This window comes from Bidens hawaiensis, unplaced genomic scaffold, assembly GCF_021521415.1.
Source record: "Bidens hawaiensis isolate Kalapana, Puna unplaced genomic scaffold, B.hawaiensis_p1.1 tig00049260_1, whole genome shotgun sequence".
Taxonomy (NCBI): Eukaryota; Viridiplantae; Streptophyta; class Magnoliopsida; order Asterales; family Asteraceae; genus Bidens; species Bidens hawaiensis.
This window is the reverse complement of record NW_027498830.1, coordinates 49,407-68,131: the sequence shown is the minus strand read 5'-3', so window position 1 is coordinate 68,131 and position 18,725 is coordinate 49,407. Positions and strand designations below refer to the sequence as shown.

Sequence of the window (18,725 nt, the reverse complement as noted above, 5' to 3'; positions counted from 1 at the left end):
CATCTAACTTGATGAATCTGTCAGATGATAAATCAAATCAGCATGTTATCGGTTTTGAATGTCAGTTTCAATTTCGATTGAGCATTCTTGTGTATTGACAAGATTTGTATGCTAATATCTTATTTAGAACAGATGAAATTAAATACCATTTCTCAGTTTACAACAATTCTCATTTTCAGAACGAGTTACAACTAATGTACAGAAGTTAACTATTCTATCTGGACATTCCATATGTTTGATCTTTGACTTGATTGCCTTGTCAGATATTTCCGGTTTCTTCTGATATTAGTGTCAGTCTTGATTAGCTTTTCTTTTCGGGCAATTTGTTTTGAAGTTACCCGTTTCTCCACATATGAAACATACTCCTTGTTTCTTCCTGCATTCTTGCATCATGTGTCCTTCTCTATTGCAGTATGCACACTTATCTGTGCCTTCTTGTCAACATTTTCCAAAATGCTTTCTTCCACAAGTTTTACAAGTGGATTTTGAAGTATTTCCTTCTTTCTGTATCTTCTCGTAATCTTTTGGTTTCTTGATTTCTTTTTCTTCTTTCTTTTCTTCCTCTTGATTTCTTATCATGCTATTAATCAAGTATCCGGCTACTTCCATGGCCGATTCAATTGTTTGCGGCATATTAGCTCTTACCAAGTCTCTTATCTCTCTTGGCAATCCATATATATAGCGTGTTATCTTATTATATTCCAGAGTAACTAGATGTGGGACTAGTCGGCAATATTCAAGGAATTTAGTATTGTATTCCCTGAGATTTGTTCCAACAACCTTGTGATTCCATAGCTGAGTTTGAATTCGATCCATCTCATGAAGTGGACAATATTTCTTTATAACAAAATCTTTGAATTCCTCCCAGCTTAGATTGTACATTGTTTCTCTTCCTTCATTCCAGATCAGGGTATTCCACCATTCAAGAGCTTCTCCCTTGAACATTTGAGAAGAATACTGAATAGCTTCTTCATTTGTACATTTACTAATGTAAATGATTGCTTCTTGTTCCTCAAGCCATCTTAGAGCGGCTATAGCATCCTTGTCTCCATAAAATTCCTTAGGTTTGTAAGCTTGGAAATTCTTAAAGTTGCATCCCATTGGATGCTTCAACTTCTTTCGAGGTTTGTCCCTTGAGTTATTATCAGATGTAGTGCTATCATAAACTTCCCCCTTTCTTGAATGAACAGATTTACTTTTACTTTCCTTATCAGATTTTAGTTGACTTTGATTGATATAATTATCTTTGATAGCTTCTTGTATCATTATCTGAATTTCATCTTTATATTGGGCGGGAAGTTCCTTGTTTTCATTGTCAACATTTTCTCCGCTTCCAACTTTATTGGAAGGCTTGTTCTTAAAGTTTGCAATTCCTTCTCTTGACATACTACAATAAAATTTTAAAGACAAGTTTAATATCCGGGGAATTAAAACATATCCTTTATTTATATTATTGTAGTTTACAAAAGTGCATAACATTATTTAAAGCTACACTTGTTACAATTACTACAGTTCTTTATTTATCTATTTCTTCCAGCGGACAATCAATTTCTTGATTTTGCTGTCCTTTTTAGTATTCCCAATTGTTTCCTTTTCTTTTCCTTTTCCTTTTTCCTTCTCTTCTTCCATTTCTATATCGTTGAGCATTGATTCGGCTATTTTTGTAACACTGACTTCATAACATGTTGAGTCATCTCTGATGTACATTCCTTCATAATCTGTGCTCCGGCGTTCATTTTGAGGATGAGCAAAGTAAGGATCTTGGTTCATCGGATAATTGAAAAATTCCTGCCCCTAAGGATTTTCTTCCTGTTCAGTCATTATCCCTTTTCCCTTTGACTTTATTGATCTTTGGGACCCACTTGATCCATTTGATCTTGTTCCCTGCACATCTTGTCTTCGCATGATATGGGCTAGTGGAATGTTGGAATCGAATGAATCTGAATTTTCCTCCATTAAGGTCTGATATGAGTCTTCACTACTAGATATAGGGATTGGAAGTAAAGCTGTCCCTATAGGCCCTTTTCCTTTACCTGACCGAGGTTGATATGATCCTTGGCTGGATTGATGATCAGACATCTCGTACGATGTTTAGATGAGAAATAGGATTGCGTTCCTATCTTATTCGTAACAGTTTTATTATTCAGTGACTTTATTTTAGATACTTTCAGTTAAGTACCTATTTTGTTTGAATCAGTACCCGTGTAGGATTAAATCCTATCCGTATCATATTCAATCATTCAGTGATTATATCAGTTAGTATTGAATACCAATGTTTTCACCAATTTCCTTATTTCTAGTCAAAGCCTAGGTAATAAGTATACCTAATTCGCTGAGAACGATGGCTCTTATACCAACCTGTCACACCCCGACTTAGGGCCTGGGTGCGACGCCCGTTAGTTGGTATCCAGTTTTGAAAATATATCAGAATTGCGGGTTATTAGCGGAAGTCTTTAAAATTTTAATATTTATTTATATAAAATAATGAGTTCAATTACCCATTTCAATATTTGACAAAATATGAGCGGAAGCCTTTTAATAAAATATTCATTTATAAAATGTCGGGTCAGAATACCCGTTTTGTTATTTCAATACCTGTTATTTCAAAATATGATTCTTTACAATATTTAACTAGAATATCTGAGCCATCAGATCACCTCTAATGACTATGTCTCCAATCTTCTATCAGTTCCTGTCTGTCAGTTCTAAGTGCAAAGTGCGCCATCAAAACGCAACATTACGCCTATCGCCCGAGTCCGAGTCCATGTCCGTGTCCGTGCGCGTTGGGTGCTTCGCACCCTCCACTAGGACTATGGAGAGTGGTTAGCCACATTAAAACATTTTTATGGAAACTTGCTTCCTTATAAAGAGCTTCAATTTCTTTGTTTGTTTCTATGTGGGATGAAAGTATCTTTTCCTTATTTATACCCATGTGAAATGCTTATCTTTTCTTCCATCTTTCCATGTGGGATGAATTTTCTTATTTTCTTAACATAAGAATGCTTTGTTTTTCTTATCTTATTCTTCCCATTACCTGCCTTTGAAATTATTTTTAATCCTTCAACTTTCAAAGTTGACATTTTTAACACAAAATAAATATTGGTTTTTCCTAGATGTTACATGTATTAATCAAGACATCTGCACAGCATAGCCATGGCGGCGGCGCGGCCACCACTGGCGAAGCTTACTTAGGGCTGGGGGTGGCCCCAGCCCCCCCCCCCCGTTTTTTTTGCGTAGTAGTGTAAATTTACCCGTTTTCTCCCGAAATTTTTTATGCGTGGTGTAAATTTAGGCGTTTTCGGCCAAAAATTTGAGTCCATCCCCTGATCGTTTATGATTTTTTGTATACATTTTGAGTCCCGCCCCCCCTCCCCCCCGGGTGTCTTAGTCCAAGCTTCGCCACTGGCACGCCACTAGGGCTGCTTGCCACCGCGCGGCGCCCCAGCACAAGGGAAGGAAAATTTGTTTTTTTTTGCAACTTAGGTCCCTTATACTATCTAAAAGGTTAAATTTTGATAATTTTAAAGTTAAATTGAAGAATAAGCAACTTAAAGATTATAAAGCGGTATAAAATGAAAATACAACTCTTAAATACTTATAAATGCATAATGATATTATTGATAAAGATCCGAATGATGTTCGCAAATCAATAAAACGAATACAAATACGAATACGGAAAATCCGAGATGCTATATTTGGCTTCCATTTCTGTATTTAGGCTTCCACTTATGCATTTTGGCTTCAATGCATGCATTTTGGTTTCTATTTCTTCGTTTTAGTTTTCATACATTCATCTGGCCTCCATTTATGTGTTTTGACCTCCAATTATGCGTTTTGGTCTCCGTATGTGTGTTTTGACCTCCAATTATGTGTTTTGGCCTCCATTTGTACATTTTGGCTCCCATTTCCTCGTTTTGGCTTCCATTTATTCGTTTGACTTCCGTTTCATTAGTTTTGGCTTTCATTTCTTCCATTGGTTTCAATTTCTTCCTTTGGCTTCCATTTTTGCATTATGGCTTTCATTTATGCCTTTTTGGATTTCACTGTGTATTTGTGCTTCTATTTATTTGTTTTTGTTTCAATTTACGTATTTCGGCTTTCCATTTGTGCGTTTTGGCCTAAATTTGTGCGTTTCGGCTTTCCATTTGTGCGTTCTGGCTTCCATTTATGCATTTTAGCTTTCATTTTTTCCGTTTTGGCTTACATTTTTTAGGTTTCCATTTATGCACTTTGGCTTCCGTTTGTGTATTTTGGCTTCAATTTGTGCATTTTGGCTTTAATTTCTTCTTTTTGATTTCTATTTTTTCTTTTTGGCTTCAATCTCTTTGTTTTGGTTTCCATGTTGTCGTTTTGCTTTCATTTATGTAGTTTGGCTTTCAATATGCATTTTGGCTTCCGTTTCTTCGTTTTGGCTTATGTTTATTCAATTTGGCTTCCATTTATGCAATTAGGCTTTCATTTCTTTGTTTTGACTTCCGTTTCTTCGTTTGGCTTCCATTTCTTCATTTTGGCTTATGTTTCTTTGTTTTGGCCTTCATTTATGTGTTTTGGTCCTATTCGTGCGTTTTAGTCTCCATTTATGTGTTTTGGTTTCTATTTTCGTGTTTTTGTTTCCACTTGTGCATTTTGACTTCCAATTGTTGGCGAAGTAGTCATGCGTAGGGCTGTTCAAAAAGCTCGAGGCGTGAAGCTCGGGCTCGTGGCTTGCTCGAAAAAGCTTGAACAAAACTAGCTATAAAAAGTTGGTTTGAAACATCCTGAGCTGATTTGGATCATTTTGATAACCGAGCCAAAATCGACCCTAGCTCGGCTCGAGTCATGGCTCGGCTCGTTGGCTCGATCTTAAGCTAAAATCAAGCTAGAGCCTAACTAAGTTGCCCCGTTTTATTTCGAGCCCGAGCTCGAAACCACCTTGGCTCGACTCATGAACAGCCCTAGTCATGCGGTATATGTTTGTCGAGAGTAGAAAGTGCTAAAAATACATCAAATGTTGAAAAATAATCACACGTGTTCGAGTGGGGTTCATAGAGAAATTACGTGGGTGTTCACTTTTGTGTAGTTAAAAAAAACATATCAGGAATGATTTAATATATAATGTAAATAAAACAAATAAACAATCAGACCATGAATGCTAAAAAAACGGAACAATGAAGGGATCCGACGTAAAGATTAAACCGTTGGTGCCGACAGAGTCAGCCTCCTGCACCGTCGGCCGACGGTTTAACCTTCCATCGGATTCCTTCACCGTTCTGTCGAATCCTCCCCTCTTATGTCTGAAGCGCCAAAACAATTACACACGTGGATATCTGTTACATGTCCCTCTAATCCGTTGGAGGGTATTGTGCTTTCGTCATATCCGATGGAAGATGATAACTATTTTGGATATTTTGTTTAAACCAAAGCAAAAATAAAAAATGATTGGTGAAAATAGCTATAGTTTTCCCTGTGATATATCCTAATATCAAACAGATAATCAGATTGCACATATAACCCATTTTGCGTTTTTAAAAGTGATATCCAAGTTTCTAGACACTGCCCTTAAAATAACTAAGCCAAATTAAAAATTGGGACATATAAATAAATAAATAAATACAACATAATATTACATAAGGCAATCTATGTATCTAAAAATAATTAGAAGAAAAGAAAAACCATTATTCTTTCTTTCTAGCTGTCCGGTCTCAACGGAGACGCAATTTGCGGAAATGTTTAAATGGGCTGTGCGGGTAGAATATTTATACGACAACAGCTGTTTTATTGCGCTTTTCGGTGAGCACCACAATTTTATGCCACTCTCTCTCCCATATACCTTCCTACACTGGACAACTGATAAGGCTAAGTAAGGTTTTTAAGGGGAAAGTTAATGGACAAACAAAATTGACGTATTAATTGTGAGAATCAAGTATAATTACATAATTACTCTATTTGATTTTCATAATTAGCACGTTATTTCATTTGCATTTGATTCAAACTCAGGTTTTTATATTCTACTATATAGGCATTAAATTATGTTTGAAACTAGGCCTGTAAATGAACCAAACGTTCGGTGAAATATTCGTGAACCGTCCGACGGGAATTCATTTATGTTCGTTTATTTAATAAACGAACGAACATGAATACATGTTCCGTTCGTTCATTTATGTTCATGAACGTTCGTTTATGTATTAATAGAAAATAATTAAATATTATCTGTATATGTTATTTGCTTAAATGTTTTATATTTGATAATTTGTGTTCATTTAAGTATTTTCATTAAAGTTCGTTTTTATTTGTGTTAATTTGCATTTGTTCATACGTATACATGTTCGTTTATCTTTGTTCAGTTATGTTTGTTTAGATTTTAAACAAACGAACACAAATATCCATTTTTAAATAAACGAACATAAACATAAATATTTTGTTCGAGTAAGTGTTCGTGTTCATTCGATTCGTTTACAGACTTTCATTATTTACATTGATAAACACATCGATCTCAATCTCTAGACTCTGCCATTTTATTTGTGTTCGTGAACCGTTCGTGAACATATTAATTTTCTTAATGAACGAACACGAACATAAAATCCCGTTCGGTAAAGGTTCGTGTCACATTATTTTCTTAACGAACAAACATGAACAAGACCTTATTCGTGTTCGTTCGGTTCGTTTACAGCCCTATTTGAAACTATATCGGCGTCTTATTTAGGTACCTGATTGAGAAATTTCGAACTATATAAAATAGTTGGTTTCTAATATCTACACAAAACTATTTTGAAAATTCAAACCGGACGTTTTAATTCTGCTGGCTATGCAATTGATTATTTTGTATACATATGGCTGAGATTTGCTTAACATCATTCACATTCTATCCCTTATTTTTTGTGAGAGAGGTTTTTATAATATAGAGAGTGATTTAGGATGCTGTGAGTTAATAAAAAAGAAAATATAGTAATTTTTCTGTATATTTGAAAAGCCATTGTTCACCCAATATAATTTTTTAATATTTGTTGAAAGTGGTTGTAAGTGAAAGAAAGAGAAAAGGTAATGATAAAGGTATATAAAAATATTATTTAATTGAATAGGAGAAAGAAAGTATAGTGATTTTTAGTGAAATTTTGGATTTAAAGATATGAAAGATATGCAAATGCTAATATACAAAAGCACACTATTGATTTTTTTGTTCAAAGGTAACTAGGTAACTATTAAGCGTGTAACAAGTTGAGCCGGCACCCCTTTTAAAACAAAGAGGCAAGTATCCAATTACACTATGATAAATCCATTTTTTTGAAAATTTATAGAGTAATTGTTGATATATCTTATTAAAGAAAAGTTTAGATTACATTGAAACAGAAGGCAAGCGGGTAACAAGCTACGCCGCTACCCCCTTTTGAATCGCAAAATCCAATCTTTTAAAAACTATATTTACATTATTGATTATTTATACAGATCGTCTTATATGCATTTTTTTTATTATCATAAAAAGGCCAAATTATCAGAAATAATTAAAAGACGAGCCACCAGTCTATGCATTCGAGGTGAAAGAGTTATTGAGCTACATCTTACCATAAACGACAACGAAATTAAAAGACCAGCAATCCAAATCAATCATACTCACGACATGTTGTATATGAAAGGCAACGAACAAAATTATCTTCAGTGGCACATAGGTAACGATAACCAGAAACAAAAAGGATACACGATGTCTCGCATTTCTATGGGTGAATTGATGAAAAATGGTTGGGATTATATTAGGAGGTGTGGTGTTTTTTCTCATTTTGAATACTCAAGATATTTGTAACTAGGGGCAACCATAGCCACTTGCTAGTCTCAAATATTTAATAAAAACTCGTTCAAACAGAAACTAATAATAAGCCAACATTAACGATTTGATTTGATTGATTCACTTCTAACTTTAAGTGGATTAAATTAATTTGGAAGGACGATAAATCGTTACTTAACGATGGATTTGATTGAAAAAGAAGTCATGCTTAAAGCATTCTCAATCCATTCTTCATTTTCATCTCTATAATTACACTAAAAACATTATATTTTCTCTCTCATATTCAATTAAATAATATATTTTTATACTTTTATCATTAACTTTTCTCTCTCCTTCACCTACAACTACTTTAAAAAACATTATAAAATTATAGATGTGAACAGTGTATTTCTTTAAATTTAACCATAAACGGTAACATTTTCTCTCTCCTCCTCTCACAACCACTTTTAATCATCACTAAATTATGAAAAACCCTCTCACATAATTTGGAGAACCCACTGGGAATGCTCTTAATATAGTTCTTCATTTATTAATTAACTAATAATTTACATATCGTCCCATCGTGGCCTAGACGCGCCTAAGTAGCGTGGTAACAGCATCAATAATGAGACCGACAGACATAGAAATCATTTCACGAGAGGCCCATGTGTGAGCGGTGCATGTTAGCAGAAACCGCGTCATAATAACAAACCCACCCAGCTTCTTCCTTCACCTTTTCTTTTATTTATTATCTTCCATCTCTCACACATCCACATCCATCCTCTCTACTCTCTTACACACTGAAGAAACACTAATTGACCCCGGGCAGATTACGGATAATCTGGGGGTTAAATAGATGTTTCCCACGAGGGGTTAGGTCCGGCAAAGATGGTTCTTCTGATGACATGCAAAACAGACACCGTGAGCTCGTCACTGAGAAGGGGGGGTACCTCCTTGTGACCACCCTCCGGCGTGAGAATCAGACTAGATTGCTCTTGAATATAAGTGTATATTAAGAGATTGCTAGAGAAGATAAAATAATGAGATATCAGATAATGTAAGATAATGTGTCCATACCATTCCAAGGTGTTGAAGTATTTATAGCCGAAGGTACGTTTCCAAGAAAGTACAGCCGGCTGAATAGTATTCCTGTTCTGCCAACTGTGGGCTACGCACATGCCATGCTGGTGGTTGGTGGGTAGGCAGCGGCTGATAGTGACCAGGCCGGCTGTGTACTATTCCTTTTCCACCAACTGCAGGCTATGCACGTGCTACGACAGGTTGGTGAGTAGGCAGCGGCAGATAGTGACATTAAGTAATAGAGCATGCTGCTCGTTGTACTGTTGTCAGTGAGCTGTCTCAGCTTTGGTCAGATCTTTTGTCCATACCTCGTCAGGTACAGTACAAAAGATCCTCCAGTAGCGTACGGACTGGCTTATTTGGGCGGGAGTTTTCCCGGCTTTGTGCGGGAGTATTTCCGGCTTGCTCACTCCTTCTTCAGGTGACATTACTGAATTATTTAAGAGTTAAGTGCCTTGTGCGTGTAGCCTTGCTGCGCGGGTAGCCTTCCCTGATGGCTAGTATCCGTTGCTGCGGGAACAGGCGGAGTACGTCAACCATTGGGAGGCTTTTCCTGCGGGAACAGCTTGCGTACTGCGCGTAAGGACGTCACGTCTCTGAGCATGGTGGGTCCTGCGGATCCAGTTGGTTTCTGCGCAGACGTCTCTCTTCAAGGTGAGTCTTGCGAGTTTAGCCTTTGCGCAGACGTCCCTGTTGAAGGTGAGTCTTGCGGGTTCAACTGCGCAGACGTCCCTCTTTGAGGTGAGTCTTGCGGGTCCAACTGTGCTCTGCTGGGACCTACCTCTTCACACACTCTCAAAACACACACTACGTAATGGCGAAATCGGTGCTGATCGTCGCACTATGCGTCCTATTACCAGCGCTCATTAGCGCCTCACGTCCGATGTCACGTCCCTACGTCCTTCAAGGCCGTGTTTACTGCGATACTTGCCGTGCCGGTTTTGAGACCTCCGCCACCACTTACATTCCTCATATGTTTACTCTCTGCGTATAATATGTTGATTACTATTGTAGATCTGTGGTTATGAAGCGTAAATATGTTTATATATGTATAGATCTGAGCTTTTAGTGGCAGTTTAGTGTAAAAATGGACAAATCCGGTGGTTTATTGAAGGTTTAGGGTTTTAATTTATTAATTAACGATGAATTGCGATTGCGTGTTGTTCAAGCACTAATACTACTAATTTTGTTGAATCGGTTTTAAAGTGTTATGGTAATTAGTATCGAATATGTTAGTTTCTGACTAGATCTGAGCTTGTAGTAGTAGTTTAGTGTAAAAATGGACGAATCTGGTGGTTTTTTGAAGACCTAGGGTTTTATTTTATAAATTATCAATGAATTGTGATTGCGCATTATTTATTTAGGTATTAATACTGATTCTGTTGATTCCGTTATATAATATTATAATAATAGATGTCGATTTTGTGAATTATATTCTAGTGTTATTAACTTAGATCTCACGTATCAGTCAAGCATGATCTCATGTTAGTTGTTTATGGTTATTATTTAATAAAGCTTGTTGCAGAAGTAGGATTAGGATTTTTGAGTCATTGCTAGATTCGATCGATCACAGAATTATGATCTGTAAAATGTTGTGATGGTTCTACTGTTTGGATTTATTGTTATAGTACATTGATCCTTGAGTTATATCTTTTCATTATTATCTCGATTCATAGTAAACGAGCAGTATATAATATTTAAGGTTTATAGTTATCAATTTGTCAAGTGGTTAGAGTATTAGGATCATGTTAATTCCTGAGGATTTGAGTCACTGCCAGATTAAATCGATAACAGAAGTATGATTTGTGGAGTGTTGTAATTCAAAATCTACCGTTGCAAGCGCGCAGTTCTTGTTCTTTTATAAAATGTTTAATTATTACATCTGTTATTGATTTGTAGGTGCTAAGGTTAGGGTGGAATGCAAGGACAGGACACAAAAGCTTCTATACACTGCTGAAGGAACCACTGATGCAACCGGAACCTACTACATCAAGGTGAACGAAGACCATGGTGACGAGACCTGTGATGTGGTTCTTGCGAGCAGCCCAATGGGTGACTGCAAGACTGCTGACCCAGGGCGTGACCTCGCACGTGTGGTTCTTACCAGCTACAATGGAATTGTGTCGGATACTCGTTTCGCTAACGCTATGGGGTTCATGAAGGATGATGTCATGTCTGGCTGCACCACGCTGCTCCAGTCAGTCATGGAAGAAGAGGATTAGAATGGTGGTAATTCTTGTCTAGTATGTAATATGTTGTTGGATTTGGTTGGTTAAAGCGTTCTAATATTTGTTTGTTCTGGATTGTGTTGAGATTGATATGGTTTTAATGGATATAAAGGAGTAATGAGGAAACACCTTGTTTCATGAATCATTTTTTTGTTTTCTGTTTTCTATCAACAATGTTAGCACCATCATATGCATTCTTCCTTTTCATTTATAGACTTTTTTTCTTAGTATATTCTAACCATTTACATTGATGTGGTTAAGACTTATATCATACGGGTCTAATTGGCTAGTTGGCTTCATGTGGGCTCATTTAGTGTTATGAGTCTGGTAATTGCCTTCATGTGATCTCAATTATTATTGTCATGGTGGTCTCAAATCTCAATAATAGTTATCATGAGTCTTGGCTTCAAAGTCATTTAATATCATATTACTTTTGTCTCCTTGAATATATGTGCATCCTTTCATATCATATGTAGATAGTATTAATATTGGAGCTTATGTCAACTACATAAACGGGTTCTCTTGCTCTTTGCCCCAAACAAGGTTCCAGCTTAAACAATCACTTTTAAAAACATTTTTAGCTTTCAATGCCAAGCTTGGATTCCCTTTAGTTGGTTCTACAAATGCATCATGTGGGATTATTATTTGAATACACAAAAATGTCTAGAAGATCAAAGCACATGCCCAAATCTTAAGTTGTGAGGTTCATAAACCTATTATTAGTGAATTCATAAATCCAGAGGTTCAAACCACAAATTCATAGTATCGTGTCTAGTCTCAGAAACTCGTATTAGAAATATTATAGATTTTGACCTCCAACTGATAATATTCTAACCTTAATTCAACTGAAGAGAACAAACAAGTTCCTTTTAATTGATTGGGCAAAATTGTCACTAACGAGTGCCTGTTCCTTAGGCCATGCGATATAATATTCCTGCACACGCGGGTGCCATTGGAACATAAGACGCCGATGTCCAACGTGAATGCCTTTGCAGTAGGGGCTTATTTGGAATGATGTAACTTGTTCCAAACAAAAAAACTATCCTATGTTATAAGGCGAAGCGCTCATTAGCCAATATTAAAAACTACGAGAACCGCTTAAATTCTTATATTACTTACTGCATTAATTGGCCAAAACACAACAATTTCTAATATTTTTAAAAAAACATGATATTGACATTCTTTTGTATTAAAATATATAAGTGTATAATTGTATATACATTGTGCACATATTAATAATTAAGTAATTATGAGATAAAAACAGAACATGCAATTGAAGAAGCTGGAATAGCTCAGTTGGTTAGAGCGTGTGGCTGTTAACCACAAGGTCGGAGGTTCAAGCCCTTCTTTTAGCGATTTGCTTATTTTTTTTTTATTTTGCTGCCAGATACTAACTTTAATACAAAGGTCTTGATTAACATAGCATAAAGGGAAAGAAAAAAAAAACAGAACATGAACTGCAACATTATCAAACAGTCGTGAAACAAATGACGATTCAATAATGTCATGTTACCAAATTAAGAAGAATGTCTCAAACATTAAAAAAAAAAAAAAAAATCCCAAAAGGACCAACCTACTAATTCTCAATCTGGCCACCAATTCCGCCACCATCACTGTCGGCGAACTTTTTAGACTCCACCAACATCTCTTCCTCGTTAATCTCCAACGACTTCGTTTTCTCACCATCAGAATCCGAGTCTGTATTCGCGTGGTTAAATTCCGAGCCCAATGAGGACCGGCCCGATAGGCCCAATACTGAGCTGGTGCTGCTTTCTCCTTTATGGCAAGAAGCAAGTCTGTTTGCATCGTCATCTTTCATTCTCTGCGCGTATATTTTAAAGTCGAATTTTGCCATATTTTTCCCGCCAAATGAGGACTCGAGTTTGTCTATGTAAAACAAACTTTCCATGAAGTTTTTCGTGCCTGGATCGTCTGAGTAGACGAATTTCACTTTGCTTGTTGTTTTAGGCTCGAGAAACGGCTTCACAACCTGTAATAACATAACCTTGAAGTTGAACCGAGTAACTCTCAAGCTCGTAAATTTAACAAGTTTTTTCACTTGTTAGACTAAAAGAAACCAAACCCAGTATTGGTTTGACTTTAAATGTCAAACTGACTAGTTTTTTGAAGTTCACAAATTTATCTAGTTTTTTAAAAGTCAGTCTGACCTCAAAAGTCAAACTATGAAATATGTACCTTCCAAAACGGTTCAAAGAATTTTGGTGGATTGTAAAGAATTGCTAAACCGAGCCTCTCGGGATAATGATCTTGCAATATATGTGCGGTTTCTTTTGTCGTTTTGAGGGATATATTCGACATACTGAATCCATGAAAATCAATCAACCAAACCATTTGTTCTTGTTCTGGTGGTAGGTGAAATATCGCGTTTTCCATGCAATATACCAAATATTTAATTTGTGCTCGCGTTGACTTCGAGTTCTGCAGTAAAATACCCAAAAAAAAAACAAAGGGTATCCAACAAAAATGGTAAAAGTAAGTTTGACTTTAAAGTCAAAGTCATAGTTATTACTTATTACTTTTGAGGCATAAAATGTGAAATGAAACCTGGCATTTAGGTCTCATAACAAGTACACTCCTCCCTTGTTTGTCCAGAAAACTTGATCGGTAAAGCTTCCCGGTTTCTGCCTCGGCTGCAACATGTTCCTAAAAAAATTTTGTAAAAAAAAAATTCAATTGATTACTGTAAAAGCAATGGTAAAAATAATATATTTAACGTTGTAATTACGATGAGGGAAAGCCTAGACAAACCTACTTTTGTAACACCGGTGGTCCTTGAAATGGATGAGGGTTGGTTTTTCTAGTTAAGGGTACTTTAGTCATTTCATATGCACCTAACTGAAAAGGCTAACGCCATCCATTTCGAGGATCATTTGTGTTACGCTTTTAAACTATCTGTGACCAGATATGTAATTTAAGGACCAAAATTAACAATGATCAAGATTCAGTCAAGGGGCATTTTACCCAACGAATCTCTTCGGGTTTGTAGTTCACTCTCCATATTAAAGATGTTTCAAGCATTTTTTCTGCTTTTTTAACGTTCCAATTCCGGGCTCTAAGATATATTGAAATTGATTGGTCAGATAAACACCGGGAATACTCATCTCCAAGCTTTTGTTTGATCTTGTCAATCGATGCGTGTTTCTCAATTGCCTTGCGTACCTCATTGATCTAAAATGCAACCATATTATATAACTTTTATTGTTTTATATAGTCATATGACTAAAGTATTTGAAATGATGAATAAGTATTGAAAACATACCAACTTTGGTTGATCTTGTAGGCTAACCGACACATTCGAGTTTGTTTTCTTCAGTGATGGAGACATAAGTTGTGGATTCATGGCTTTATTTGAGGTCCTATTTGTTAAAAAAAACAAGGATTTCAAATTGACACTTCCAGAATCAGAGTCAAAGTCAGAGTCAAACCACATATTTTCAAGGTAAAGTTTGATTTGAATTAAAAAAGTTAGTGAATGAAGTTCCAAAAGGTTCAATTTATGATACTTATTGATTGATAGTAAAGATTACTGTCAAAATTGTAGCCAAATCAATATCAAGTTGGATTTGAAAATGATAAGTTTGACCTTAACATTTCTGAGAAAAGGGCATCAAAAGGTCAACATCTTTTTCATGAAATTACAAAAATCATGCACAATTTAAATTCATAGAAGAAAACTTATGCATTAAATAATAAGTTTAAACAACTAAACACACAATTGCTTCCATGCAATTCATAACATTCATGCATTGACCAAAAACTAAGTCTTCATTTCTTTTGATTTCATGGCCACATAAATATAAACAATTAATAAAAGTATAAAACACAATCAATTAAACAGCTTCAAATTCATTGCAGAGTCCACATATTCAAGAACAATCAAGCATTGACCGAAAAGTCAATACATATTTCATCAAATCCAGTAAATAACAACATATTGAAAATTCATCCTCTTTCCATTCAACTTATACAACCCGCATACTCAAGTATAAGGAATGAAACAAACAAACATTTTTTCTTGAAACTAAAAACTAAAAGAATATATAAATAACTAATTTAATCATCAGCATAGTTCAAGAACATTCAAAAATCCATATCATATCTTAACAAATTACAGGCTTAGTTCAGTCAAGAACATCTATTATTAAAAGAACTAAACACACAGTTCTCAAAATAATTAAAAATCTCAGTATGGTTCAGGAGCAATCAATCATCAACTGACTGAAAACCTTTTTTACAAATTTTTACAATAAAATTCAGGTAACTTTACACAATTATAACCAACCAAACACAATATTGTCAAATTCAAGAAAACAAATAAAAGCAACACATAGTAATTCTACACAGGGTAGTGTGTCTGTAATCTGTATGCCATTTTTTATTAAAAAAATTCATGGGAATAACAAGAAACAAGAATGATTAATGGGATTTAAAGATTTATATAAAACCTAAATAAAAAGATTACCTTTTTTGTTGTGATGAAAGATTCAAAAAGATTTAACCATCAATTGAAAGACGAGAAATTAAATCAACAAAGGATGGCTGATTTAATTAAGGATGATGATTCCAAAGATGGATTTGGTATGTATGGGTTATGTTACGTTATTGAGGAGGTCAAATTCGACGTGCAACAAACAAAACAAACAGTAGGCAATTCGACATGCAAACCAAACCAACACACCTTTTGTTATTATTATTATTAATTTTATGTGTTTCAACAACCTTAGAATTATACAAAAAAAATATATTGGTTTTTTATATTAATTCTAATGGATATCACTCAAATTAGTGCTTATTATTTTATCCATATCTTTCTTAAAACTTATTTTTTTATCTACTTATTAAAATAAATGCATTTAAATCAAATACAAATGACTTTAAGTGTATAAATAACATGTTTGTTAATATGATGTACTTATTATTACTCTATAACTTTTGAGCTAAAGCAATCATTATTACATTATTTTATTTTTTATAACATAATTATTATAGTTCAAAACTGTAATCACTCTAGTTTTATATATATATATATATATATATATAGAGAGAGAGAGAGAGAGAGAGAGATGGTAATTTTATTTATACCAGATCTCATCGAAGTTAAATATATGATTCTTATTAATATACCTAAGAGCATTTTCATGTACGCTAGTTGTCCGTGCTTTGTGAACACTTAACTATATAAAACTTACCTTTTGCTTTAAAGACTTTAAGGTTATGTTAATGGTTTTGTAACACCTATGCATTTTCATGCATGAAATCACTAGTCTTTTATACTCGTATTTAATAAGGTCCATGTATTAGTTCACCATCTATATTATTATGGAATCATATATTATTTATTTCTAATTATTAATATTATTTTCATATGCACAATTACATGTTTCTATGTACATTTAGTTATACATGATTAATCGTTAACGTGACACATTTAACCAGGAATGCCTAGATTTAATATTTGTCATTGTCAATTTTATCCTAAAGTAATTTTATTTATATCCTTAAATTCAAATTAAGAATAACCTTCTAGAATATTCTATTCTTGATCTCCAAGATTAGCCTTATCCAAATTTGAATTCAAGTCCTAGTCAAATTCTATCTCTAATTCATCAGAATCTCTTCTCTAAACACCTCTATAAATAGAACTCTCTAGCACCCCTAAAATTCATTCCAAACCTGCATATTCCAAAGCCCTAAGGTTGAAAATTCGTGATCATCATCCTCTCAAAGATTCACAACTCGTTTCCTTCCTAGTAAGTTTTAATTTCCGTATAATGTTTTGTTCTTTCATTCCGCAGAAAAACCTTTTATTTCAACGCTTAGATCTCGGTCATAATATATCCAAATCACGAATTTAAAAAGCCTAAATTGGTTCTTTATGTATCTAGTATCTCTGTAATTTTTGGTGTAAAATTTTATAAACTTTAAAAATGTTTTTATTATTTTTCTTTAACAAAGGGTCTTGCTGAAAATCCTAACAGATAACTTTAGCCTCAAAACGAATGTCATAACTCACTCATGTTAACGAATTATGACCCAATTTTTGGATATATTGTAGACCTTCTAATTATAAAAATTATCCAACTAGAATCTCCTCAATTTGTTAAAGTATCGATTTTTAGTTATTTTTCTACTAAACTGACTCAGAATCAGACCCCTCGGTAGTCTATGAATTTTATATTTTTTTTATAAACACTTAAATCTTATAAAAAATATACATGTTAAAAAACTCATACGGTTACAAGATATAAAACTTTCGTAATCTAACTCAAAGGTTTACTATTTTTAAAAATTCGTGTCTTGAACAGTAAACAACCTATTCTTTTCTAGAAAAGATAATCTAAAACCCTAAACCATAAAGTATCACTTGAAAACCTAAAATCCAATTGTACTTCCAAACAAACACCAAGTCTATAGATATTCAACCAAGGGTTCTGTCACCAAGGCTACGGCCTAAGGAAAAACCAAGTGGCGTGTCCGGGCGTGAATGGACCCACTTACCTTTTCCTGGGAACCTGAGGTCGGAGATTCTATTCCACCGAAATAGGGTCACATTCTAACAACTTTCTTGATCATTAGGGCTCTAAACAAAAGCGTTACAAGTCTCAATTCATCAACGAAGGTGAGTTCATAGCCCCTTTTACATGCTTTTAAACGTTTTATACTTCGGGGTAGAAACATGCATAATCAATTTGTTTTACATGTTATTTGATTCAAGCTTTATTCATGATATTCATTGTGTGATTATTACAAATGTATACTTAATCGCATGTACAACCATTAACTTGTTAAAGCCCGTGGTAGTATGATGATAGATCTATTGGCCCGACCCACCCACGCAGGCCTTAGGTAGAGGCTTGTGTGTTCAGAATCCGACGATCGTTAAACATTAAACATCATAGTCTAATCGTGGATTAGACGACTCGCTAAACGTGTCAGAGGTTTGGTTGTAATCACAAAGTATACAAAGTAACTTAACACATATGGATTGCTTTCAACTTAAAACTTATTTTATTAAAACCTATGTTCTCACCAACTATTTTTAGTTGACACTCGCGCATGTTTTTCAGGTATTGGAAATTTGTTTGTTGAAGATTACTTGATGCAAGATATAGGATTGCATGATTAGACCTAGATGACTATAAAACAATTCATTGTATCTCTGTATTGCTTGATATTAAATTAAATTTAACGACTATTGTAACACGTAGTATCATGTGCTATGAACAATCACCGTCTCACCTCGACGTATTCCGCCGTCGGTTGGGGTGTGACAGTTTCTAACCACCTCTAGAGATTTGTAACATGATATTTCAATAAAGTGCAAGCATGCAAGGGCGGGACTGCTCGGTCAACCAAAAGATGTATGTATTTTATGTATTTAAAAATCGAGTAACATTGTATATTACCGACTACGGCAGCCATTAAACATATAATTGTTATAATACAGCGTAAGTAGCATACTTGATCTAGTGGTTAGTTAGCTCCCACTTGATTCGATTTGCTATTCACAAAAAATAAAAGGATGAACAAGAAAACTGACCAAAACTTGATCGACACTATTGAACTTGCAATTGGAAAACACACAACTCCTGTTTGCTTGACTTTTAAATAAAACAAATAAACTTGCAAAACATTCAAAAACAAAACATATAATTATTTAT

The 18,725-nt window shown here is 34.6% G+C and overlaps 2 protein-coding genes and 1 non-coding gene across 3 annotated transcripts; 2 read left to right on the top strand and 1 right to left on the bottom strand.

Moving 5' to 3' along the window:
* Window positions 1-9,610: 9,610 nt before the first annotated feature.
* LOC143597939 (pollen-specific protein C13-like) lies at window positions 9,611-11,121 on the top strand. Its single transcript, XM_077076304.1, has 2 exons — window positions 9,611-9,784; window positions 10,713-11,121. Exons 1-2 carry the CDS (start codon window positions 9,630-9,632, stop codon window positions 11,035-11,037), a joined length of 480 nt encoding a protein of 159 aa, XP_076932419.1. The 5' UTR covers window positions 9,611-9,629; the 3' UTR covers window positions 11,038-11,121.
* A 1,203-nt stretch (window positions 11,122-12,324) lies between these two features.
* Window positions 12,325-12,398, top strand: TRNAN-GUU (transfer RNA asparagine (anticodon GUU)). Its single transcript has one exon. It is a non-coding gene; the product is annotated as a tRNA-Asn (tRNA).
* A 221-nt stretch (window positions 12,399-12,619) lies between these two features.
* On the bottom strand, window positions 12,620-15,614 carry LOC143597944 (uncharacterized). The gene is made up of 6 exons (XM_077076309.1): window positions 15,510-15,614; window positions 14,324-14,406; window positions 14,026-14,232; window positions 13,609-13,707; window positions 13,240-13,482; window positions 12,620-13,033 (listed from the first exon to the last, which is right to left on the bottom strand). Exons 2-6 carry the CDS (start codon window positions 14,402-14,404, stop codon window positions 12,620-12,622), a joined length of 1,044 nt encoding a protein of 347 aa, XP_076932424.1. The 5' UTR covers window positions 14,405-14,406; window positions 15,510-15,614.
* Between the last annotated feature and the right edge of the window lie 3,111 nt (window positions 15,615-18,725).

What these genes read in the sequence shown, in the direction of transcription:
- LOC143597939 (XM_077076304.1), top strand. Translation starts at nt 9,630, where the DNA reads ATGGCGAAATCGGTGCTGATCGTCGCACTATGCGTCCTATTACCAGCG. An exon ending in TCCGCCACCACTTACATTCC is followed by an intron (nt 9,785 to 10,712) that starts TCATATGTTTAC and finishes TTATTGATTTGT; the next exon opens with AGGTGCTAAGGTTAGGGTGG.
- LOC143597944 (XM_077076309.1), bottom strand. Translation starts at nt 14,404, where the DNA reads ATGAATCCACAACTTATGTCTCCATCACTGAAGAAAACAAACTCGAAT. An exon ending in AACCCGAAGAGATTCGTTGG is followed by an intron (nt 13,708 to 14,025) that starts GTAAAATGCCCC and finishes AAATTTTTTTAG; the next exon opens with GAACATGTTGCAGCCGAGGC. An exon ending in TTATGAGACCTAAATGCCAG is followed by an intron (nt 13,483 to 13,608) that starts GTTTCATTTCAC and finishes ATTTTACTGCAG; the next exon opens with AACTCGAAGTCAACGCGAGC.